Here is a 26,402-nt window from a genome sequence, read left to right on the forward strand (position 1 = left end):
CCATCCCAGGGAAGAAGGCTTTGGACCACCATTAGGGGTGAGGAGTGTTTCAACAGTCTTTTAACCTTGCCTGCTCTTAACCTTCCAAGATTGCGAAGGCAAAGGGCATTTTAAGGCACAGGGCTATGTGTAATAATCACAAAGAGGCACAGAAACACACAAACTAGTTGGTGTCATTGCATGAATTAATACTGCCACAAAAATAATAGAAGACGGAAGAATTGCTTGCTTTGGGGTTAAGGTGATTTTAAAATGACATTTTGAAGAAAAAAAAATCTCTTGCCCCTTTCTTGACTTCTGCATCTGAAAAAGTCTGTGAGTTTTCACTGCGCCTCCCATCGGTTTGCGGCTAAGTGCTTTTTCTGTACCATCCCCAAATGCTCAGGAATATACTTTTGTGGATGCTATAAAATGTTAGCATAGCTATTTCAGGATATACTTGACCCGAAGAAATGCCAGTGTACGCATGACATCAGCCAAAATCATGTGGCTGCGGAGAGCTATACAGAGCATGCTAAAAGCATGAACTGCCGTGGGCTCCGGGCAGCAGTGAGATTTCAACAGTGTCTCTCTGTGTCCTCTAGGTGAGTCCAGCTGCGTGCAGGGACTTCTGTTCTTCACTTCCAGCGAGCCAGGTCAGTATCTTTGTGTAAACTCACAGACACAGATGGATGGTGCAGCCTCTGAGGCTGAACGTGTGTCTTAGAACAGGTCTCTGAGTCATGTGTCTTGAAGGAACTGGGCTTTGCCGTCTCCATCCTTTATTGGAACCAAATGCGAGTTCGTTGTTGGTTGAAATTATTCTCTTTTTCTCTGTGAGGAAAATGACGCTAACTGAACCTTGCGCCCCTCGTTCCTTTCTATGGCTTTCTTTTTAACGTGATGACCAAATTGGTGCAAGGCAGGGCAGCTGAGGATCCTGGGAATCCAGGTGTCAGTAATGGAGACGACTCAACTTCATCTTAGCCTTCAGGACATAGAAGAAAATTTAGCAGCATAGTAGTGGACATTTGTTGAATATGAGTGAAAATTTGTATACTGTTTGGTTCTGTACGTTTATATTTTTATTCTACATATATGCATATGTTCATATAAATGGACAAACATATTTATGTCCTCACATATATATATATATACACACACACATGTAACATATGCATATATAATCCTATGGTATGAAACCACTTTTGATTAATTTTTAGAATTTTAATTTACTCTAAAACATAAACTCCTATTTGAAAAATTCTTCTTCAGCAGGGAGGCTGAGGCCAAGCGAGGTAAAATGATTGTTTTTAACTCAGTTAACTACAGATCACCCAGTAACACTCAGCAGTGCAGCTGTCGCTGCAGAAGAGAGTCCACTCTCTTAAGTGGAAGTAGGGTTTCCTAGCATGGATCTGTTAAAGATAAGAATTTCTATCCTGGGAGGTGGGTGGTTTCTGACTCTTGAGAAGTTTCCAAGCAAATTTAGGAGGCAAGACATTAGGCACTCCCATATGAAAAAACTGGAGAATAAATCATGGCTGTGTAGGTCCAAAGGCTGATTGGGGTGGGGGAGGAGGGAGTCCATAGACCTTTCACGAGAAATTCAGTATTTTCTGTTCTGTAAGGTTACTTTGAATTCCATGTACCATGTTTTCATCTACAGAGTTGATAAATGAGCTTTTGGGAATAGGCAGCACATGAAATTTCAAACCATCAGAGACTGTACAGTTATCTCGAGCCATGGACTTACAGGACCCTGGAGACAGAGACGCTGTTTCTTACTTCTTACATTGTATCACAGCCTCGAAGCTGTCAGTCCTCAGAACATCCTTGAGAAAGCACTACCACGTGACACAATACGGAGCCTCAAAGTAGAATAGCCCTTCAAGAACTCCGTGTGCCTGAAATACTTACAGCCGATAGGTTTGGATACATAGTAGCTAACCCAGCCAAAGTTCTGAAGAGAGCCAGTAGCTAAAGTTATGGACACTTTGAGTTTGCACCTGCAATGCCAGCCTTTCTTGCCTCTATGTCCCTCCTCACTCTTTTTAAAGAATAATTTGTAACAGTTGTTAATCATTCTCTGGAAATTTTAAACACAACGTCATTAACAATGAAGCAGGGAACGGGTTACTAAGGAGACCTCTAGGTGCCATCTTTTCTCTGATGGCTCACCTGCTAGCCTTATAAGAGCACAGTTAGCCAAGGGGTGTTTTTGATTAATTTAAAGGTAGTTAGATGCTGTTCTGTAAGAGCTTGATCTATAAAGGATGTTCTACCCTAGACCATTACAAGACAGATCATATTCCATGGTTTGAGTTGGGGAGCTCCCATTACAGGCCAGGACCTCGCCATTAACTGATATATAGTTAGCTGTGATAAATGATATGCCATAAAAAGTAATCAATGTGACAATCATAAATCTATAATTTATTTAAAAGTAGTAAAATTACATAATGTTGGAACCAAAAAGAAGCTTAGAATTAGCATGCTATCTCGAATAATTACTCAGCAGCCAGCTGTTTGTTTGCTTTCTTGAACATCAGCAGGCTTTGGTTACTGTGTGTGGCTGCGAGGCTTATCTCCTGTAAAACAGCTAGAAACATTTGGAACATTGCTGGCTTCTCTTGATAAACTGACTTACAGAAGACAAACCCTGGGCCTGGGAGATGACGCAGTCTGTAAACTGCTTACTCTAGATACGTGAGGCCCTGAATTGGATTCCCAGAACCTACCTTAAAAAAAAAAAAAAAAAAAAAGCTGAGCATGCTTGTAATTTCACTGCTGGGGAGGCAGGGACAGATGAATCCCTGGAGGTCGAAGGTCAGACAGCCTAGATCAGCAAATCTCAGCCTAGGGAAAGATGCTCCCTTGGGAGGCGGGGAACGGACAGTGCCTCGGGAACAAGAACAGGAGGCAAAGGTGCTGTATGTAGCCTCCAAGAGTGCTTGTATGTATGCGCGCGCGCGCGCGCACACACACACACACACACTCCTCACCTCCTCTGTTGGTATTGTAACAATAGAAGGCCTCTGTTTAGATTCCCATAGTTGGTGATTTGAATCTGGTCTTTGTTCTTACCTTCTTTTTCCCCACCAAGTTTCTCTCTCCATCAACCTCACAACACTAACACAAAAGTCGGGAGAAGGAATTTGAAATCAGTTACAAATAGCTACTGAACAAAAACAAAAACAGAAGGCCAGGAGTGAGATAAAGTGTGGGAGTGTTGGGGGATGGGGGAGAGAAAGAAAGCTTGCAGGGTGGCAGGAGACAGTGCTCATACAATGATCAGAATGGCTACAGAATGGTTATCTGGGAATTGTTCTAGCTGGGAAACCACATAAAGGCAGTGACTAACATAAAACCAGCCACTTCTCCCAGCCCCTTTGTTCCCTTAGGCACCTAAGGGCAGAACTTGGGAAATGGGCCAGTCAAGACCTGGGAAATGAAGGGTGAGCATGGCCTTGGTCTTCCTAGATGTCTGTGGTGTTGCCTGTCTTCTAGCTCTGACTCAGACATGTCGGCACGTACGGGTGAATTGCCAGGAGGTCTAGACAGAGCAATTATGCTTCTCTACCCTGCTCTCGAGTTTATTTCTTGTGCAATGGCAAGTTCTCAGTGTGGATGGGTTGTGATCTCTGTCTGTCTGTGAAGAAATTTTCTTTGACTTCTTAGCCATCCATAAGGAAAACCAAGTAGCTCCCGGCTATAACAACAGCTAGAGCTTCTAACATTCTTCTGAGATGCCACGCATTTGACTGCTCTATGACTGGTATTCATTATCGATTCCAATTTTACAGAAGCAAAACAGGAGAGGAAAGAAGGACAGAGAGCTAAGAGACCTTCCATCAGGAGCTAATAGGAGACGGAGCTTGGACTGATTGGACTTTAGTCTGAGCAAGGATTTGAATGCATTCTCGATGAACTCCTGGAAAGGGATGCTTTAACCTACTTCATTCCAGGTTGCTCTAGCAAGGGGAGACACAGGGATTAAATGGCACTATCTATGTGTGACAGAAATAACAAATGTATAATTTGAGCTACCTGACCATGTTGCCTATACGAATCTGCTGACTGCAGGTCATCCCTAATGTATGTTGATGGAAGTCGCAGACATAAACACTCAAGTCAATGAGGGTTGAATCATGGAGTCAGGAAAGTCCTTATAAGGTCACTTGTTTCAGCCTCCCTCTGGTGACAAAGCCCTGGCTGGCACCAGGGAAGTGATGTAACTTGACCACTCTCATAGTTAATAAGTGACTTGTCTTGAACTCAGCCCAGGCCTCCCTGTCCAACCCCGGCCTCCAACCCGTTACACAACACCATCTAGAAAGTGCCAGGGCTTCTGAACCCTCCAACTTTGCCACCGTTCCAAATAGTGAGTCCAAAATACACACACGACCTAAGTCATGTTCAACAAAGAGTGATAAGTGGGTGCCAGCAGGATACTGATACGGCGGTCACCCGGAGCAGCCCCCCTTATCAGCCGAGATATCAACACAGAACGTTCCTTTTTCTCCTCATCAGAAGAGAACTCTCCGAGCTCTGATCCCATCCAGGCCGTCTCAGCTGAGCAACCCATCCGGGCTTTGTAATTTTGTCTCTGCCCTGGCTGCTACTAGCTGGGTGCTTTGGGTGAAATATGTTTAGGCCTTCACTCTCCTTGCCCGAAAATGGCAACGGTACAGCCTCGTCCTGTGGAGTATGAGGATGTGCTGAAATCACAGGTACAGACCACGTAGTGCGTGCTCATCAAGGTTAGCTGTCTTCTTGGCCTTCCTGGACTATCTCAACAGGAAGCCCTGTGACGTGTTTGGGTAGTCATATCATTTGTCGCCAAGTTCACTGGTGCCACTGTATGCTGATGTTACAAGAATAGTTGCCGTAACATTCCCTCTCTGTCATCTCTTGAGTAAAGTCAGAGAGAGTATTCTCTCTCTCTGCTTCCCCCCTCCTTCCCCTCTCTCCCTCACTCTCTCCCTGTCTTTCTCCTTCTTTCTCCCTGTCTCTTCTCCCTGTCCCTCTCCCCTCTCTTTTTCTCTCCCCGACTCTCTCCTGCCTCCTTCTCCCTTTCTCCCCCACCTCTTTCTCCTGGTTCCCCTGGCACATCCACAGTGCATTTCTTTCTCCTGTAGTCTTGGATCACCAGGGTTCCCATGCTTGGTTCTAACGTATTTTTCACATAGGCATTGTATTTCTAAGCAGCTGCAATATTTCCAACCAAGTAACCAGGATATGTATGCAGAGACGGTCATTGCCTGCAGAAAACTTCCGTTTTCAATTTAGAAGCATATCAGAGTTCCCGGCCTCCTTGGCAAATAGCAGTGCGTTGAGTATTATGGTCTGCTCTTTTGTTTCTCTGTGCCATGTGTTGCTGTTAGGTGACTAGATAGGAAAACATCACACTGCAATTCCGCCCTTTCCCCTCTACGCTTGATAAGCCTGGCCTAAATGACACCTCTGGGAAGCCACTCAGCACACGCCTCTCCCCAGCTGCCACCTTGTCATGTGGCTCTTGCTGCTCGGCTCTGGACTTTTGGAACCGCGTCTTGGCAACACATCCTGTCTGTCACCCAGCAGAGGGAAGCTGCAGGGCCTGTGTTTTACCTTTGCTCATACCTGTTTGCTCCTTCTGTATGAATAATTCAGCGGCCGCAAATGGACTTCTTTTCCCTGATGGCACAGTTACCGCTTAGTAGTTGACGTGCACATGGGGCAAGATGGGCGTGGCCGCTGTGTGTTTCTCCAGTGCTGTGAAGCAGCTAAGCTGGGTCCTTGGGCTTCCCTATCACCAATTACTGCATTTTCCCTAATGCTTTTACTAATCAGGTGAGTTGAGCTTTGGTTTCAGTTCCGAATAAGGAGTTAATTACGGTTAAACCTGGGCCCCAATTTTATGAATGTGCTTGAATGGGAATGAGAATTTCAGGGACTAGGTAGTCTGATTTGGGAGCTCTGCAGTAGGGCTTGGCATCGGGGGGGGGGGGGTCTCCCAACAAACGAGTGAGATTTGCAGGTAAATACCTCAAGGAACTCATGAGCCACTGGGTAGGCCGTAGCTGAGCCCTCGCCTAAGTTTGTCTGCTTGAGTCTTAGATGTGGAAGAAGAGGAGATGGCGGTGTGCTGGTACATCTCATGCATCAGCCATTTCATCGCTGTGATTAAACTCCTGACGGAAGTAACCCAAGGGAGGAAGGGTTTATACACCCACGCAGTTGAGGGGAAGGCGTGTTACACCTAGAGTGTGAGGCAGCTGATCACGTCGCCTCTGCAGTCAGGAAGGAGAACAGGATGAAAGCTGGCATTCAGCTTGCCTTCTCCATTTTATTCGGTCTGAGACCCCAGAGCATGGGCTGGTGCCATCCATGTTCAGTCAAACCTCGCTACGAACGTTCTCGCAGACATACCCAGATGCCTGTTCCCATGGTGATCCTAAATCCACTCCCGCTAACAAGAACTACTGCATACGTGTGCGTAAATATAAATATAAGTGCTTCCAAGGGTTGGAAATACAGCCTAGTGGTAGAGTGTGTGCCTAACGTGTGCAAGGTTCCAGGCCCAGTTCCCAGAATATGCATACATGCATGCCCACACAAATGTAAATGATATCGACTATAGAAAAGACAACTAAGAAACAATAATAACACTACCTGTTACTATAGCTCTTAGTTCGATGATCGTTCTCATTGAATGATCCCATCTGACACACACACACACACACACACACACACACAAACTCTTCTCTCCACAGTTACCCCACATAGCCAATGTGGAAGAGGAGTTCAGTTCCCACACAAGTGTTTTGTCGTCCTTCACAGTGACGAGTCAGACAGAAGGGACAGCACACAAGCACAGGTCCGAACTGTGCCTAGCTATCGGCAATGTGAGGGAGTCTAGGCCCAAACGATTAGATTAGGTGTGTTTAAACTCCACAAAGAAATTTCCTCGGGTGGACTATTCACAGGCTAACAGTGACACACACAGAGCACATATTTTATGTTATTCTACAGAACAGTAGATTGGGCGCTGGTCTGTTGTGGTGGCCAGTGCCTGTGACATGAGCACATCTGAGGTGACAAAAGTCAGAGGTGGCACAGGGACACGCTCTTCGGCAGTATTCCCACCCCACACTTATGAAGGCGGTGACGACCTCTAAGGCGTAAGTCCCGCGTGGAGATTTTAATTACTGCATTCTATTTTTTTTTTACTGTGAGGGTGTTTTTCCCGCATGTATGTCTGTGCACCATGTGGGTGCCCAGTGCCCACAGAGGCCAGAAGAAGACATCAGATTCTTTGGAACAAAAACCAACAGTGGGCTCCCTTAGCTAGAAGTCTACCAGGCGCTCTGCCCTGTCGTGACTTGTTCTGGAGAGAGGACTGCTCTTCGGTCGGTCAGCCGGTGACCCCTGCTTTTAACATATCATTTGGGGAGATTTGTGGAGAGAGGAGAGGAGCGGTAAGGAAAAAAATGGGGGAAAAAAGAAAGTAAGATTTTTTTTCCCCATCTGCTTGGGTCTGAGAACATCCTACCTAACCTTAACTGGCATTACAGGTGGTGGCGAGCTGCCATGTGGGTGCTAGGAATCAAATTTGGGTCCTTGGCAAGAGTACCCAGTGTTCTTAACTGCTGAGTCATCCCTCCAGCCCGACATAGATTCTAATAAAATATAAAATGATGTTAATAAATAAATAAAATATACTAAGTCCTTTTGAAGACTTAGTATAGTTTATTTAATTATAAATTTCTACAACTTTAAAAAAAACACTGACACTGCTTTCAATGACTTGTCAAATTCTGCAGTTTGCTCTTGTGAACCAGTGGGGGGAGGGGAGCTGGGCCCCAGAACACTGAGAGCTCCATGTTCTCAACTTCAGCGTTACCTTGATTGAGTTACGCAGAGGGGCTTACTCCGGACATTTCTAGTCTTAGTTACAGATGTTACCATGTGGGTGCCAAAAATCTGAGCTCAGGTCCTCACTTTATTAAAAGCCTCTCGCCAGCCTACCCTGTATGCTTTGTCGTGCCTAGCTTCTTCCCTCCCTCCCCCGGGGTTGTGTATGTGCGATCCACCCGTAAGGAATGTAGCAAGACTTCCTCGGCTTTTAGCGGTGTAGAGTATTCCATGGTAGGAGTGGATCTCAACTGATTGTTGATGTATTCCGTCTACATGAAATGGGTTATTTCCAGCGGCTGGTCCTTATGAACTGAAGTGCCAAGAACATTCTGGTACAGATAGTAGCATTATTCTAATCAAAACAAGTCCCCCACGAATTCTAACAGGCATCAGATTGCTTCCCTGACTCCTGTCCAGCCACCCTCCTTGCCTCATACTGCATAGCCAAGGCCATTGGTTCCTCCTTGTGAAGGTGCCTTTACTTCCCTAGGTCCGGAGACCATGGATTCTGTCAGTCCTAACTCTTGACTCTTGCATGCAGGGTTCCCAGCTGCCTCTCTCGTCGGAACATCTGCACTTATTCTAAAGGGTCATAATATCTGGCTCCACATCGCTAAGCAGAGGGGAGGGTGACAGACATTGTGCCGATGGAATCAAAGGCTGAGTTTGGCAGCCAGTCAGTAAGGCTCCTAGAGAGAGTTCAGGGAAATGATTTCCTGGTGTATATCAAACAAAGATCAACAGTGGACTCCCTTAGCTAGAAGTCCACCAGGCGCTCTGCCCTGACGTGACTTGGTCTGGAGAGAGCGCTGCTCTTCGGTTGGTCAGCGGTGACCCCTGCTTTTAAGATATCATTTGGGGAGATTTGTGGAGAGAGGAGAGGAGCAGTAAGGAAGAAAATAGGGGGGAAAAGAGTGAGATTTTTTTCCCATCTGCTTGAGTCTGAGCACATCCTAACCCTAACTGGCATAATGCAGTTTTCTCAGAGTTTAACTGCGGTTGGTCAGCTGTACTGCATCTTCTGCAAATGTCTGTGCTGCAGAGAAATCGTCCTCCAACAGCTCTGGAGAATGTTTACAGCGACCCGTCTACAAAACACGCTGGCCCCTTGTCATCTCAGCACCAGGGTTATTCATGGCTCCAAATTGGAATCTCGCTCTCTCGGAGGAACACTTGATGGCCTGCTCTCTCTTTAAAGAACTGATCAGCATGGCCATTATTAACTCTTGACCAAGGTTTCCCAGGCTGCTCTTTGCCATAGCTCGGCCACACGGTAACTCTGGAAGGTGTCTAAAAAAGAGGCTCCAAGTATAACATATATGTAGAGTCCGTGGAAAAGTATCTGAGGGTCACAAGGGTGCATCAGGGTACATACACCCTTTTAGACAACACAGCCACAGGACTTCCAGATAGACAGGTTGAGAGCCAGAGCACCAGGCAGGCATGGACGTGGAGGCAGGAGGTTCAAAAGTTGAAGATCATCCTCAATTATGAGTCAGTTTCAGACTAGCCTAGGTTATGTGCTACCTTTTCACAAAAGCAAGTTGGGTGAGCTAGGAATTGAACTCAGTCGCTAAAATACTTGTCGTGTGAACATGAAGCCTTGAGTTGATATCTCCTGGATCCACACAAAAAACTGGGTGCCGTGGTGCCACCCCAGCATTGGGATGGGGGTCCCGCAATGTCCATATTGAGATGGGGGCAGGAGTGGACAGGCAGGTTCCTGGAACTCACTGACCTAGCCAGTCTTCCAAAATAGAAGACGGGAAGTAGCTGAGGAAGACCCTGGCCTCGGGCCCCTGTATGTGCACATATGCACACACACATACATATACCACTCACAGGAGAATGTTAGAAATACAATCTTAAAAACCGACAAGAATGCCTTCGACACTGGCCTGTGCCTGCCACCCCACCACACCTTCCAAGGGGTTGAGGTGCTTAAATCCCACAGCCAAGGTGAATCGTTCAAGAGACCCTGACTTTTCATACTCCTGTCACCTCATCTGCACTAACTAATGATGGTTTCAGGTGCAACTCTCAAAACTCACGAAAGTCACCCTTTCCAGTGCAATAACAGCGTAAAATCTGTGTATGAACGGGCATTGGTATTTACATGCCCGGGACTTCAGAAACACAGACATGCGCACAGCATGCTAACTGGGCAACTCAGGGTTGCTTTCCTCTTAACAAATGCCAGTTTCAGTCATACCGCATAGCTGATCCATGCTCGGAAGGCTGTAATGGTGACTGATTTCCGCAGAGCACGTTCGCTTTCTAACTTCTTCAATGTGTTCATTTCTGTTAGCATCAATATTTTCTTTGGATGCCCAAATTTTCAAAGCCAAGAATTTTTCCTCTTCTACTAGAAATAGAATTGTGTGTGTTTGTTCTGAGTGGCCTCGGCTGTCTTTTTATTTAGTTCAGTCTCTGTGTCTGGTAGTCAGCAAAAGATCATTTTGATTTCTGGTTGGTTTTTGGTTCTTCTTTTTTATTTTTCCTTGTGAAAGCCTGTGTCAGAGGAAAACATGTTGGCTGCACTTTACAAGCATGCTTTTGAAAGCAACTTAGGCATCCTCAAAAGTAATTTTTAGGGGTCTGAGGAGATGACTCAGAGGTTAGGAACACTTGCTACCCTTGTTTGCTTTTGCAGAGGACCTGAGTCCAATTCTCAACCCCAATATAGCAGTTTCACAACTGTCTATAACTCTAGCTCCAGGAGATCAGACATGCTCTTCTAGCCTCGAAAAGACCAGGCACACACAGACAAGACACCCATATACATAAAAATTAAAATTAAAAATTAAAATAACCTTAATGCCTTTTTAGGGGCTTGGTGGGAAAGAGCATTTGCTGTATACACACGAGGACCTGAGTTCACATCCCAGGACCTCCATGTGAAGCTGAGCATGGCCACTTGTGCCTGGAACTCCAACGCTGTGGCTATGAAAACAGGAGGGATCTCTGGGCTTGCTGGCCAGCAGCCTAGCCCCAGGTTCAGCGAGACCCTGTGCAGAGGAAATAAGGGAGAGAATAATAAAGAGAGCAGGACACACAAATCCTCCTCTGGTCTACACACCACACACACACACCACTAATAATAGTAATAGTTTTATAACTGGTTTGTATAGGCACAAACCAGTTAAAATTATAAATATAATTAGCAACATGTGGTTACATTATATAGTCCTTATGTTTTTAAAACCCGAAATACTTCCTTTATGAAAACAATGTGCACTGAACACGGTGGTCCACACCTTTAATGCAGGCACTGGTGGAGGCAGCTGCAGGTGGATCTCTGGGAGTCCAAGGCTATCTTAGTCTGTGCAGTGAGTTCCAGGACAGCCGGGGATACCTAATAAGAACCTGTTTCAAAAACGTCGAAAGTAAGTAAAAGCAATGCTTATGGGGGGGGGGGGGGGAATGTACTATCCTGCCGTGGAAGAATGAGGAACGAGGTACTGACGTATTAATGCCTGCTACAACATGGATGAGCCTGAAAACATTTGCTGAAGGGGCAAAGACAAACAGAGGAGACTCTAGACGGCACGGCTCCATTCACAAGAAATGTCACGAGCAGGGCGAATTCACCAACAGAGAGATTAGTGGTGGTCAGAGCCGGGGGAGGTGCCGGTTGGGATGAACTGACAGGGTACTAAAATTTCTTTAGGGGGTGATGCATGGCCGCTGGATAGATGCGCCATTGCCTAACTTTGGGAATAGTAAAATAATTAAATAAATAAATTAGACCCCTTTAAGTGAGTGAGACTTGTAGCGTGTGGGTTTGGCCCCAGTTTGTCTTTCGAGGTCATATAAATACATTGTTTAAAATGACGAAACAAACAAACAATCAAAAAGGAGAACAATAGCAGGAACTGGGGCTGGGAGACGGGAGACGGCTTGGGGAGTAAGGTGCTTGCCCTCCAAATATGAGGACAGGATTTGGACTCTCCAGAACCCAAATTAAAAGCCGGGTAGGCCTGATGGTCCACCTGTGACCCCAGCACACATGGCAGACAGAAACAGGATCCCTTGGGCCAAGCTGGCCTGGACAAAGTGGTGAGCTCCAGGTTCATCAAGAGACCTCGCCTGGATAAATAAAGTAGACAGCAATCACAAGAGATGGCAGATGTCAGCCGCTGATGTACACACACACACCACACACACACCACACGCTCTCACACATGCACCACGTACATCCCACGCACCCCCACACGTGTACCCACACACGCACATGCATCATGCACATGGAAAGATCGGAACGAGCCATCGCTGCTTCTTCACTCAGCAACAATTGCTGCTGTCCACTCACTGTTTCCTTCCAGTATGTTCTCTGTGTCATTGCTACAATTGAAGAGGCTGGTGCTGCTTTCCAAGATGACAGGGACATCATTTCCACATTACTACATTTTAAGTAATCACGTATGGAAATCGCCACTCACTAACGAGGCTGGGGGGCCCAAGGGAGGTCCATTAAGTTGGCAACAGGTCTTCCATAATGGATAGGAAGGGAAGGAAGCAAGCAGACGGCAATGGCTACTCCTGCAGGAGGGAAGGAAGTATGTCCCAGGTAAAGACAGAGGGCCTGGTCGGCAGAGAGGCAGAGAGACACTCTAGGGGGGACATGTGCCAGGAAAGAGGGAGCCCTAGAAAACAAGCACTCTGAGGAGAATGCTTTTGCAGTTTTGTTGTGAGACTCACACATTGTGTGGAGCGCTTCTCTCTAGCACCCATCTCTCACCCGCCCCTTACGGCGGGCGGCAGTGCCACCTCACTGGGATGAGGCTCCATCCAAGGGAAGGACTAGGCCCCTGCTTTTAGACCGTGTCTCCTTGTGCATTTGATAGCGCTCTCAGCTGTGCTTCCAACTCACGGCCCTGCCGTGTTCCCTGGGATATTTGCTTTTCCTCTCCACTCGCAGAAACACACCTTTATCAACAGCCTGAGATCAGGCTTCCCTCATCTGAGGCACGTATAAGTGATCTAAATACGTCACAAGCATGTTCTAATTTAATCTCCAAACAGCCTCTTGAGTGGGGCTATCCCCAGTTTATGGAGGAAATGGAGGCTTGGCTTAAGAAATACGCCCATACTGTCTGTGGTGGTGTGTGCCTTTAGTTCCAGTTGGGAGGCAGATGCAGAGACAGGTGGGTTACTGTGAGCTCATGGGCAGTCAGAGCTACACAGTGAGACAGGTCTTGAAAGAAAGAAGAAGAAGGGGCAGGGAGGAGAGGAAAAAAGAAAGGAAGAAAGGAAGGAAGGAAGGAAGGAAGGAAGGAAGGAAGGAAGGAAGGAAGGAAGGAAGGAAGGGAGGAGGGAGTAAAGAAGGGAACTCCCCAAGATCACACAACAAGCTCCCTTGTTAATTCTCTCCCCATTTACTATCAATTGCTTTATTGTGTGTGTGTGTGTTGTGTGTGTGTGTGTGTGTGTTCGTGCAGTGTAGCATATCATGCATGTGTGTATGTATACGTGTGGAACCCAGAAGATGGCAACAATTATCTTCCTCAGTCTCGTTACCTTTTAAATCACCTTACTCAGGGTCTCACCGGACCTAAAGTTTGCAAATTCCGCTAGTGTGTCTGACCAGCCAAGCCCCAGGGATCGTCCTGCCTCCTCTTTCCTAGTGCTGGGATTACAGGCACTCACCGCTGAACCCAGAGTTTTGGTGGGTGTCAGCGATCCAACACGGATCTTCCCGTCTATGCAGCAAACTCTCACCACGTAGCCAATTCCTCAGCCCCCGACTTCTGCCATTCTTAATAAAGACAGGATAGATGCATTTTCTGAAAGCGCTCGACGTTTGTAGAGATACTTCCTCAGCTGGTTATTCCAGGAAGCAGTCCTTTCACGGCCAAGAGGTCGGGGGGGGGGGGGGGGGCGGCGGTTGTAAAACTTTCCCCTTGGATCTTTCATTAATTTCTTTGTGACCAAAATACTTGATTCGTGGAATTTGTACTTTGCGGGGGGGAGGGGGAGTTAATCTTTCTGATGTCAAGTGTGCTAAACACACCTGAAGGAAGGTTGGCTGGCTCCTATAGATCTGAAGACGCCCGGGATGCCTGTCCACTCTGCTGTGTCAGTCACTCAAGCCCCACACCTGCTCCCTTCTGGTTTCTCTCCCACACTCTGGCGCTGATTGGCTATTATTTTTCAGCCCTCGTGCTTCAATGACCGCTGCGAGCTTTCCCTTGAACTCGTGGTTTTCTTCCTGGGCACTGTGTGCCCTTTGATTCGCTGAGATTTGTTACCGCTTTGATGTCTCTGGTAGGAACTGCCCTTTCTTTGCTTTCCAAGTTATCCTTCGGAGATACGTTTCCTATACACACGATGTTATTGCCTGATTCAAACTGATTAGGCTGTCTGGCTGTTTTTCACGTCTCACGCCGCATCCCGGGCCGACCTGAAGCCCCCTCATCCGCCTCTCAGGGCTGGGGCTTGTCATTCGTGACGCCGCGCCTGGCTTCCTCTCCTCTCCTCTCTGGTCTATCTAGCTGCTCTCTGCATCCTCGGTTCCTTGGAACAAATACTACCTGGGAGATGTGCTTTGGCATCCAGCCCTTTCATTATCTGCTACTCCGCCACAGTTTTCAGTTCTGTGTGCAGAAGGGTTTCTGGTTCTGCCTGTCCCTCACAAGCCCAGACGTGTTCTCCCTTCTGCTATTTAGTACCACCCAAGTTTGGTTTGGGATTTAATATGGCCCCCCCCCCCCCCCGCCACCTTGTGTCATTCACAGGCTGCCTTTGCTTCTCTCGCTTCATGGCCTGCATCACCTCATTTGCTGTTTGCTTACACACATTTTAGCTTCATTGATATTGGTCACAGCTTTAATTTTCTTTTCTTCTGTTATCTCTCATAGAATATCCGCTCCAGGATTTGTAACAGGCCTCATGTGTCTTCTTCCATCCATCCAGAGAGAGGAGAGAGAGAGAGAGAGAGAGAGAGAGAGAGAGAGAGAGAGAGAGAGAGAGAGAGAGAGAGAGAGAGAGAGAGAGAGAGAGAGGAAAAAGGAGGGAGGGAGGGAGCCTGATGGTTGAGGATTGACATATATGCTAAATCCCTCTGGTTGTCCTTAGCTCTGTCAAAGTGCCCAACAGCCATCCAGTTCCAGAGAAGACAGAAGTTAATGAACATGGTACAGATGGAGAGGAACTCTAAGTGCAAGGTTAGGACAAAAGTGAGCAGTGTGACAGCTCAGGAGTCATCGATGCTGGGTCACACTTGGAAGCGCTCCCTGATCCACCCCTCCTTACCCTGCCTGCATCACAACCCTGTCCCTCACAGCGTCTAGATAGAGAGGCCTGGGCAAGCAGGTGGGCAGATGCTAGGATAGTACAGAAATCCCTGTTCCGTGCTCAGATCTCTTTATCTGGCCATCTTCAGCAAGAGGCCCTGGGGCTGCTCCATGCTCAGGGCAACATGTCCATCTCTCAGAGGCCCTCCACTGGCCCCACAATCTATTTTTCCAGCCATGTTCCAAGTCATCCCAGTCCTCATGACTCCAGTATGGTTCTGTGTGATGAGGAACATGCTGCTTACTGCTGGGACCAATTCTTTCCCTTTGAAAATGAGCAGGCCCCAGGCCACAAGTAAATTCCTTGCTTGGCTCCATGGACGAGATCCGGCAGGCATCCTTCAGCTTCCAGCATTCGGCTACACCTCCCCCTTCTTCCTGGCACTGTTGTTGAAGCCAGCTAGCTGCGCTTTATAGCATAGCTTCCATATCTGTTACCGGCCATCTCGATATCTCATGGGTTCATGTGCCTCTTCCTTCTCCTTTCTAGCCAGGTTCACAAGACTCACAGACTCACAAGAAGGGCTTGGGAACCCTTTGAATCAGGTTGCTAATGTCTGAAAGGAAATGAGAACTCCCTGTACCTTTATATGTAACTATTCTTAAGGTTTATAAGTTAGCGATAGGTGTTGGAGCACAATAATCACCAAGTTCTTTTATTGTTCCCAACCAGCTAAAGCCCTTAGTGCCTCTTGCCTGTATTTGTGGGTGCTCTTTCGTGTTCCTTGACTTCCCATTTGGTGGAGGAACCTGATCTTGATCCTCATGGTTCCCTGTGGCTTTGCTTCTTCCTCCAGATCATTGGCTGCTTTGGTCCAGGATGGAGGAGGGAGCAGAAATGGGGAACAGGGTTTTAGACAGCTGTGGGTGTGACAGAGAGAGACCTCAGGGAGACAGACTTTGGTGACTCAGCTCAACTTATTCCAGAGTATAAGGAATATATAGGATTGGGGAGCCTGGGGACAAACCCTACTTTGCATTACAGGGCATGGTCCTATCATAAGGCTCCTAGCACAGGTCTTAGTTATATGTGCAGCAGGGGAAGCTTCTAGCAGGAATCTGTGCCAAGGGTCAAGCTAAAGATAAATCATGCATCTGCCTTAGGGACAGCTTTCAGATAAGGTCAGTCCTCCCTGAGCCCAGGGACATTCTCCAGACAAGGACAGGTTAGAGAGCAGGAAGTTTCTCTGGGGAAGGAGGGGAGTCTCCCTGTCATTGAGCTTTTGGAAAATCTGCCAGGCCACTATAGACTGTGTTTTCTTATAGTGCACCACGCCCGTCTGTGCTCTATGTGCTACCGTACAGTTTATGAACCGGGCAAGGGGCTGGAGATTGAAACACACAAAGACAGAGACACGGGACACCCTTGAAACAAGAATGCCCCTTTATTGTGGACCAGAGCCGCTTATATAGAGATCCTTAACTGATAGCCACACACCAGCCAAACACACCAGAAACCACTCCCCTGCCATCAGGAACTCCTGAGGGTCTCGTGCTCAGAGCAGCTGCAAGCTGTGTCAGAGCAGAGGAAAACAAGTTGTTTACAAGAAATTCAGGATCTGGGGGTTCATAGATCCCAACATCCTCTGACCAGCCAGCAAGGCCTTCCAACAGTTCCCTTCTTGCCCAGGGGGACAGTAGTGGGTATGAAGCCACCTGCCAAGCCCTGCTCTCATGATGAGCCACAGAAGATGTCCCTTAAAGTGTTCCTCTCACCCACCACTGTCAAGGCCACTGGGCTTACTAATCCGTCAGCAGAGGCAGTTCCATGAGAGCTCTCTGCCAATCACAGGTGCAAGGTCTCCTAGGGACAGTAGGGTGTCTGAAGTTCTATGCCCAACTTAACATTTACTAAAAGGTGCATATGGACCAGGTACTGTGGAAATATTTAGAGGAAAAAAAAATTTCTGACAGCAAAATTGTGTAGTCTAGAACCAGAAATGTGGCTCAGTCAGTGGCATGCTTGCACAGGGCACATCAAGCCCAGGTTCAATCCCCAGACACTTAAGTCTGTCACTGAGGAGGTAAAAGCGGGAGGTTCAGAAGTTCAAGGACAACCTTGGCTACGTAAGGAGGTAGAGACCAGCTTGGGTTACATGAGACCATGTCTCAAAATAATAAGAATAAATATATGGCCCTGATGGGGTATAAACAGAATATACAGAAATGGAATTATCTGTCTTACAAAGAAGGCATGTGAGCCGGGCAGTGGTGGTGCACGCATTTAATCCCAGCACTCCGGAGGCAGAGGCAGGCGGATCTCTGAGTTCGAGGCCAGCCTGGTCTACAAGAGCTAGTTCCGGGACAGGCTCTAGAAACTACAGAGAAACCCTGTCTCGAAAAACCAAAACAAACAAACAAACAAACAAACAAAACCCAAAAAAACAAAGAAGGCATGTGTACAAGGAAAGGCCTTTCAATTCATCTTCTTCCAAGATGCAACAGGGGCCTTTCTGCTTGACTACCTCTGTGGATCCCACCCTGGTCGAGAGACAATGCTTTCTCTTATGGTCCCCTTGCCCTCTCTTTTGTTCTTGTGGAAGCCTTGGGATTCTGGTGGCCCCGGGGCCACCGGAACCTGCTGCTCTTCTGTGGAAACACCATTCTCACAGCATTTGGAGTAACTCCAAAGTCCAGACGCCTATGAGCTATGGAGAAAAGGAATGGCGTGGTCTATACCTGCCCATCACCACACACACTGTCCTCTCCTGGTTCCATCTACAGAGAGCTCCTGACATTGCTGCCTTGTGCCTGAGAGCCTCTCAACTCCAGACAGCAAGAAAATGGAGTCTCTTCATAGAGGACTGGTCTGCATGCCTATACTCAAGAGACTCTCTCTCTCTCTCTCTCTCTCTCTCTCTCTCTCTCTCTCTCTCTCTCTCTCTCTCTCTCTCTCTCTCTCTCATAGCCTTTCATAGTCTTCAAGGAATTCAGCACACCTGTATGCATTTGACTCTGAAGGAGACAGCGAGCCTTGCTCTTGACCCAGTCCCTCCCACCTACCCACAGGCCTGCATGCATTTCCGTAGCTGGCCCAGGAGGAGAAAGCAGTCCCTGTCAGGCGGTGGGAAAGGATGAGCCGTGGTGTAAGCAGAGCCATCCAAGAGAGCGTTGTGTGGCCTACTTGTAGAAGAAAGTAGGCCAGCCTGTCTAGAATGGAGCACACGACCCAGCTGAGGTGGTTTCATGCTTGGCAGGTAGGCCAGGGGCTCCCTGTGTAGCCTAGGCTGGTCTCAAAGCTGAGATCCCCCTGCCTCAGCGTCCCAAGTGGTAGAATTTACAAGCGCACACTACCAAGTCCAGCATTTTTTATAATCTTTCAAGTTTTTTGTTTTCAATTTTTTATTTTTATTACATTTTGTTTAGTGTGTGTATGTGTGTGTATGTTGTGTGTGTGTGTGTGTGTGTGGTGTGTGAGAGAGAGAGAGAGAGAGATGAGAGAGAGAGAGAGAGAGAGAGAGAGCATGCCGTAGATCAAGTGTGAAGTCAAAGGAAAGTGTTTGAGAGTTTGTTCTCATCCCTCCACTCTATACAGCCACGGGAGAAAGGGCCATGAGAGGGTTGTGTTACAAGCACGCTTCATTCCCAAGAGGCGGCTCCGGGTTTCCTGGCACCCCGGGGGCCTCTACAGAGCATCCTGTTATTTAATCGAACTTAAAATGTTGTGGACGGGCGTGACAGTTCTGCTGACTTGGGCATCTTTTATCCCAGAGATCCCGTCTGAGCAGGCTTGACTGGAAGGTCCGGCCTGACCCTGACTGTCCCTTCCCCAACCCTGAAACACTCCTCCCTGGCACTGAGATGTTTATCTTGTATATAAATCAGACCCTGCCTGCCCAGATTGGCAATTATGTAGCCTGACACCCTCTGCAAAAATGGAAATAATTGGGCTGTCTATAGTCACTATTTTGCAATTTCTGCCATTTCTTTTTTGTTCCTGTCAGTAGTAGTAAGTTTTCAATTTTTCTTCAGGACAGACTCCTCAAATACCAGAATCTTTGTTCTGCCGCTGTCTTTGCTGATCGCCAACCTCATGTAAATAATGTAATGTAAACATGTAATGTAAGACATGTAAACGATGTCTTACATTAGGGATTATTGGTTTCTCGTGGAAACAAGAAACTGCAGCTGTGGAAGCCAGCTGTGCATGGGGCTGGGGGCTTCAGCGTCTACTCTCAAACAAACTGCTCCCAGGGCCTTGATCAGAAAAACACATTCAGGAGAGACAGAGGAAGTGATGACGGGGGGAGGCAGCACACCCCAATAGTGGTTGCTCCAACTTGATTAAGGACCTTGCCCCATACTCCCAAAGACCTGAATTTCTTAGTGAGTAAGGAGTCTTGCATTCTCATCTGAATGTACCATGTGACCAGACACTGATGTGCACCTGCTGAGAGCAAACCGGTCCATCCTGGGTTTCCCTCAGTAATGAAATTATGGGGTCTAGACTCTAAGGTCATGAAAGCCATGCTTTCTTGGAAGCCTGTTTCATAGGGAGATACAAGACACCAGAGAAACCGTTTTTCAAGGCCTGGTGGGGGTGGGGGGGAGCACGGTACAACCATAGGAAGAGGAATGACTTGAAGACAGCAGAGGAGCTGAGGTCATATTCCAACATAGTTGCTGCTTTGACCATGACAGAGAGAGGGGGGGGGAACTTTGGACCAGATGGCACCATTAGGCATGGCTCACGGAAGTGGAATATTGCACATTAGCACACAACTGGACTCTATAGATGTGTAATGTCACTGGGTAGATGAGATGGGCATGTCTGTTTTAATAAAAAGTACAAGTAAAACTCAAACACCTGTGCTCCAAGCATCTGTCAATCAGAGCAAACTGATCCATGGAGAAGAAGGGTAGCTGGAAAATCTTCTAGAGGTAATGGTATCTGAAAACGGTTTTAAGGAATAAATAGAATTTTCCAGGTGAGCAAGAAGTGGGAAAAGGATGGAAGAAGGCATAAGACCTGTAAAGGTGTCTAGTCAGGTCCCAAACAGCTCTTAGAATTCAAGGAAGCCATTTGGAAGACTAAAGCATGTAGCACTGATATCCAGAACAAATTACCAAACACTATATGACATGAAACAACACACCTTTGCTAACCCTAAACCCTGGAGGTCAAAGGTGCTTCAGCTTAAAGCATTGGCGAGTTTTGTTCCTTCCAGAGGCTGGAAAAGAAATGGCTCCTTACCCCTTCCGTTTCTAGAGATCACCTGTATCTCTAGCTTTCTGACCCCGTCTCCTTCCTTTTCAAAACCAGCAGAAAAGCATCTCCATATCTTTCCAGCTTGCTTCTTCCACATTTAAAGCACACGCAAAAGTACATTGGGTCCAAATAGCTAGCCACTTTGCTTCCTTCTGTGACTCTAAGTGCCCCCATGCCGTGGAGCAAATTACAGGCAGAGGGACTAGGAAATGGATTTCAGGTGCTGTTACTCTGCATAGGAGAGGGTGGTGCACAGAGGAAATGTTGTCAGGACTCACCCATCACTGTGTAGATAGATCCAGCATCCAAGGGAGGCTTATGTGCCCATTTATATTGATTGTCAACCTGAAAGGGTCTAGAACCACACTCTGGGCATGGCTGTGTATAGATTAAGCTGATGTCGAAGAACCCGCCTGAAAATGTAGGCAGCACTGGGCTGGGAGTTCTCAAACAGACTAGAAAGGAGAAAGTGAGCTGAGGACCAGCATCGCCCCCCCCCCCTCTTGACTGCGGTGCACTGCATGCAGCTTCCTCCGCGCCTGCCACCACACCGACCCTGCCATGACTGATGGGACTCTTAAAACCTATGATTCAAAGTCAACCCTTTCTCCCTCCGAAGGGTTACTGTCAGGTGTTTGTCAGAAGAGTGACATTACCCCAGGCATCAGAGTTCTAGAGATTCTCCTCAGGGTGTGTTTCAGGTCACTGCTACTACATAACAAGCCACCCCCCAAAACTCGCTGTCTTTAGAATACGATGCTTCCCTGCTGGCCTTGCCTTGCTCATTCATAAAACTACTTCCAGTCAGAGTGTCAGTGAAGCTGGAGGAGCTGCATAACCGTGGGGACAGCCACCACAGGACTGCGTCAATGGTTTCTGGGCTCAGTTCATCTGGCCCAGCAGCCTTAGCTGGCATGCTCAGGGCAGGGTCCCCGCAGCTTGGCTGTGGAACTGCAGGACCCTGGAGCCTGAACTGATAATAAGGCTAGCCCGACTTCAAGGGGAAGGGAAATGGATTGTCCCTGCTGCTGGGGGCTGCTGTACTGTCTCACATCGTGAGGGGCGGGCTTTAAAGACAGTAGTGTTGCATTCTGACATTTGAGATTAGAGAGGCAAGGTGTTCCTGGTGACAGCAATACCCAAAACTCAGCCACGGGGATGAACGGTCTGAGTGTGATAAGGACCTTCGATACCAAAGGGAGGAAGCTACAAGGCCGGGGCACAGAACGCCCAATCCTGTGGCTACTGAGTAGAGATGGTGGCAGATAGAGAGGGCTGGCCTGTGGTCCAGATCACGATAGTACCAGCAGGCAAAGTCTGGGATGACCCCACCAATGGCATGTTTCTGTGTGAGCATGAGGACCATGACCACAGCACGTAGGTCCATCTCGTGAGCAACGGACACTCAGCGGCCCAGAGCCGCTTCTCCTCTTGTTCTCAATCCCCAGCCACCAACATCTGCCTGTTTACTTGCCAGTCGTGAGACAGAGTCACCATTTCTGACATCCAGCACAGGGTGAGTAGAGGCTTCAAGGCATATTGTAACCCTCAGCTTCCGTGTCCTCCACGTTTGCTCAAGTCGGAAATGCAGCTAAGAGGGCCGGTCTACAGCTCCCGTTCCTGACTTCCTCGTCTCCTCGGATATTTATCTAAAGGCAAAAAATAGGGCTCACACAGGTGAGCAGGATTTATGGCAGGGAAATGTATTAACTCTGTCAAAGGGAGAACATTTATCACTCCTGTTGTATGTAACTAAAGATCAGAGAGCAGACGACGATTACCCAGGTGGTCTTAAGAACGCACTCAGGCCGTGCGCGGGTAACTATGACGAACTGGAGCCCACTACAGGCAGAGAAGGATGAACCTGCTCGTTCTTACAATCGCTTCCAGGATTGCGTGCGTGGGTGCGTGCGTGCGTGCGTGCGTAACTTGTGAGCACTGTTTTGCCGGTGCTTTGGGAAGGCCTGAGTTGGCCTCACTGACGGTAGCTTTGAATGCTTGCGTTATTTTTGGATTGTTGTATACACAGAAAAAGAAATGTTTACTCTGAATGAAATAGTGTGGGTGTGAGGGAGCTCAGCAGTACTCACTGCAAACTCCACCTCCGCAGCCGGGTTTGCTGTGAGCAGTGAATCCCCCTCCACTGCCGGTTACTCCCCCTCATCCATTATTTCCTCCTGTGACTGCCAATCAGTACGCTCTGATCTTAAATCGGTTGCTGGGATTAGAACCTCAACGGGTGTTATATCCACCTTTGACACCCAGTTGTTGCTTTTTCTTTTTAAAATATGTCATAAATATGTCCTAAAAATGAAGACAGTTTTTATAGTTAGAACCTGTCTTAGTCAGGGTTTCTATTGCGGTGGAGAGACACCGTGACCACAGCAACTCTTAAAAAAGGAAAACATTTAATTGGCTCTGGTTTACGGTTTCAGAGGGTTAGTCCATTATCATCATGGCGGGAAGCATGGTGGTGTGCAGGCAGACACGGTACTAGAGAGGTAGCTTAAAGTTCTACATCTTGATCCACAGACAGCAGAAGGAGACTGTCACACTAGGCCTAGCTTGAGCAAATATGAGACCTCAAAGCTCATATCCACAGTGACACACTCCCTCTAAGAAGGCCACACCTCCTAATGGTGCTGCTCTCTGTGGGCCAAGCATTCACACACAGGCGTCTTTGGGGGTGTTTCTATCCAAACAACCGAGGAGCCTAAATAGGAAACGTGAAGGGTTTGTGACCACCTCAAAGGCATGTAAAGCACCATGGGTGTTTATTTCACCCACGTATTATTGATCCACAGGACGTGGAAGCGCCTCTTCCGCGTCTGCTGCTAGAGTTAGTTTGCTGACTGACAAGAAAACCAATTCTCTATTTTAACTGCTTATTTTTACAGGTCCCTAAATTCAAGTATTCTTCCAAACCATTTGTCTTTCAAAACAATCAAATCTCCCAGCAAAGACTCAGATTGTCCTACCACCGAGAACATTCAAAGCAGTGTGCCTCACTTTAATGAAGCCAGTGTACTGGCTCACCACCCCCCTCCTTGGCAACATCACCAGGATCTTGTCAAATAAGCACTATCCTTTTGGTTCCTTTTTGAGTCGTTGAGTCAGGTCAGCAATTCCTCGTATCGTGTTGATTTTCTTCAGCTCTCGGTTGAGTTATCCTTGAATTGGCTCTTATGAAAACCTGTTCTTTGGGGAGATCTCTGCCCGTATTAACTTTGCGGGTTTACCTCTGAACTGGCTTTCCCGCCTCACTCTGTTTGGAAGTCCTCTGAAAGCATCCATCTTCCTCGAAATGGAGTCACAGGCTGCACCCAGAACACAAACTCATCTACTCAGCTCTGTCGTTGGCTGGAGGAGACGCATGTTGCCAAGATTCTCTCTAAACAGATGAAAATAATGAGGCCCAGAAAGTAAGTCCCCACCCAGCGTCGGGGTCGGGAAGGAGCAGCTAGGATTCAGACTCACTCCATCTGAGACACCACTGTTAACACTCACCACTTTGAGAATTGGGTCCTATAATTCCCTTTTTCAATTTATTCGTCTCTCGCATATTACATCCTGACCACAGTTTCCCCTCCCCCCTCTCCTTCTCGTCCTCCCCGCAACCTCCCCTCTCCCCCAGAACCACTCCTCTGTTTCTCTTCAGAAAAGAGCAGGGTTCTCAGAGATATCAGCCAAACATGGCATAACAAGACACGGTAAGACCAGGTACAAGGCTGGACAAGGCAACCCAGCAAGAGGAAAAGGTCCCTCAAGCCAGCAAAAGCGTCTAGAGACAGCCCCTCCTCCCACTGTTAGGAGTCCCACAAGGAGACCAAGGTACACAATCAACATATATATGTAGAAGGCCTAGATCAGGCCCATACAGGCCCCCTGTTGGACATCAGTTCAGTCTCTGGGGTCACATAATTCTTGATCATGTGTTTATCCTAGCCATTGGGTACATTTAGCAATTTTAGCTTTAGTCTCTAACATAGGTGATATTCCCTAGGGAAAGTATTGAAAAATCGTTCATCCAATACCAAATTCATGCTTCCAGCACACTGTTCTAGGTCAGTTACTCAAGGAAATAAAAATATCGTATTGTAGAATTATAAGACAGAATTTATGTTAAAGAGAACAATTGCAGGAGCCCACCACACTGACTGACCCTGACCATCAGGATTAGACGTTTGTTTTTGTACCAAGATGTTTTCTAAAACACACACACACACACACAAACACACAGCCAAATGGGTACTGCTGGCCTATTTTCAGCATCTTCGTACTACCCAAACCACAGGTCAAAGCTCTAACCAACCACGCATCTGCCCCCACCCTCAGACTGCACAGTGCCTGTGACAAGCCGCTGTGGCTAGCAGACAGCGCTTCAGAATGGTTTCACCTTCGGCTGTGACTATGAGAAGTCAGCCTCTCTGCCCTGCCTTGCATCCAGAGGATGGCTCTCCTCCAGTCACCTGAGTTCAGCTCTCCTGGCTCCCAGTTAGGTATAAGGTTCTTTCCTCTAGACATTCATAAACTCATTACCAACTCTCAAACTGACCATCTGACCAATTTGCTCAGGTTAGACTTCCTGGAAGGGCCAGTGATGACTCACTGAATCTGACAGCATCCTGTAGGCTGCCTGCAGCCAGGGCGATCACTTTCTTTTGTGTGGAGGGCCTGGTGCCAGAAAGCATGACCAAAAACAGCAGTTTCTCTTCCTCTTTCTCTTGAGACTTTAATCTCTTGGTATGTTTGTGTGTTTTGTTTTGTTGAGACACGATAGTGATACGTAGCCCAGGCTAGAGTGGAGCTTAAACGCCTCCTCCCTCAGCCGACAAAAGCCAGGGTTAGGAGTGTGAGCCACCACGCTTAGGTCTGCAACTATCTTTTAAGCTCCCTGGTATTTCAGGAAGGTCTCACATGTCCTGGTAGTGTCTGCCTTCACCCTATGTTCCAGATTCCTTTGATGAAAACACTGAGTGGGGGAGGGGGGATGCTTTTGTATAGCTAGCTTTGGTGTGCTCTCTGGGGAATAGTTTGTCGTGTCAATCCGGAGGGTCACTATAGACAGTGAATGAGCGGATAATGCCCTCATCTCATTAGTGTGTGATAATTCGAACCTGGATCTTCCTGTTCGCTCACATCAGGCAGTTTTGCAGGCCCATGTTTTGATTCTCATCCAGGCCACTGTAGCTGTTACGAACTTGCATGGGACATGTCCCCTGCCAGACCCTGCATAGTTAAAGACTGTGGCAGGGCTGGATGAGAGTATCTCTCGGGCAGCCAAGGGCCAGGCATTCAAAGCTCAACCCTGTAAGCGACCAGGCTCACTAGCTGGTCAACACGTGTGGCTGGGGGCTATGTCTGTGTGCCAGCAATGCCTGGATGGGTCTGCAGTCGGCAGATTATGTTTAGAGAAAACCAAGGAGAAAATAACACGTTCACCGGAATAAAACCGTTCAGGGTCAAAATAACAGTGTGGTGTTTTGTTCTAGCGTGAGATATAAAAGAAAGCTTGAGTTTTCACTTCCAAACTCCTTGCCGGTGCTCAGGCACCTCCAAGGACGTGGACCGAAACAGAGGCAAACCACCGTTGTGAGCGGCCGTGGAAAGCCCCAGCCTCTCTAACGCGGCATTCTACCCTCTTCTTCCAGAGCTTTATAAATGGACGCTGACATGGACTACGAAAGACCCAACGTGGAAACCATCAAGTGCGTGGTCGTGGGCGACAACGCGGTGGGGAAGACACGCCTGATCTGTGCCCGGGCGTGCAACACCACGCTGACCCTAGTACCAGCTGCTGGCTACCCACGTGCCCACCGTGTGGGCCATTGACCAGTATCGTGTCTGCCAGGAGGTAAGGCACATAGGTTTATCCTCGGCTACATAGCCGGCTCCAGGCCAACCTGAACTGCTTAAGGCCCTGCCTCAAGATCAAACAGAAAACTGGATCTGATAGTAGTTTGCCTGGCATGGTGGCCCAGGCCTCTGATCCCAGTGTGCAAAAAGCTAAGGCAGGA

General features: G+C 47.7%; 1 protein-coding gene across 1 annotated transcript in view; it reads left to right on the forward strand.

Annotated features, from left to right (window-relative positions):
- Rhobtb1 (Rho related BTB domain containing 1) overlaps nucleotides 1-26,402 on the forward strand; it is a 116,000-nt gene that overhangs the window by 49,310 nt on the left and 40,288 nt on the right. Inside the window, 3 exon segments of the mRNA XM_042055672.1 lie at nucleotides 585-635; nucleotides 26,037-26,172; nucleotides 26,174-26,239. Coding sequence (XP_041911606.1) covers nucleotides 26,047-26,172; nucleotides 26,174-26,239 — 192 coding nt within the window. The 5' untranslated portion in view covers nucleotides 585-635; nucleotides 26,037-26,046.

Source organism: Arvicola amphibius, chromosome 9, assembly GCF_903992535.2.
Source record: "Arvicola amphibius chromosome 9, mArvAmp1.2, whole genome shotgun sequence".
Lineage (NCBI taxonomy): Eukaryota > Metazoa > Chordata > Mammalia > Rodentia > Cricetidae > Arvicola > Arvicola amphibius.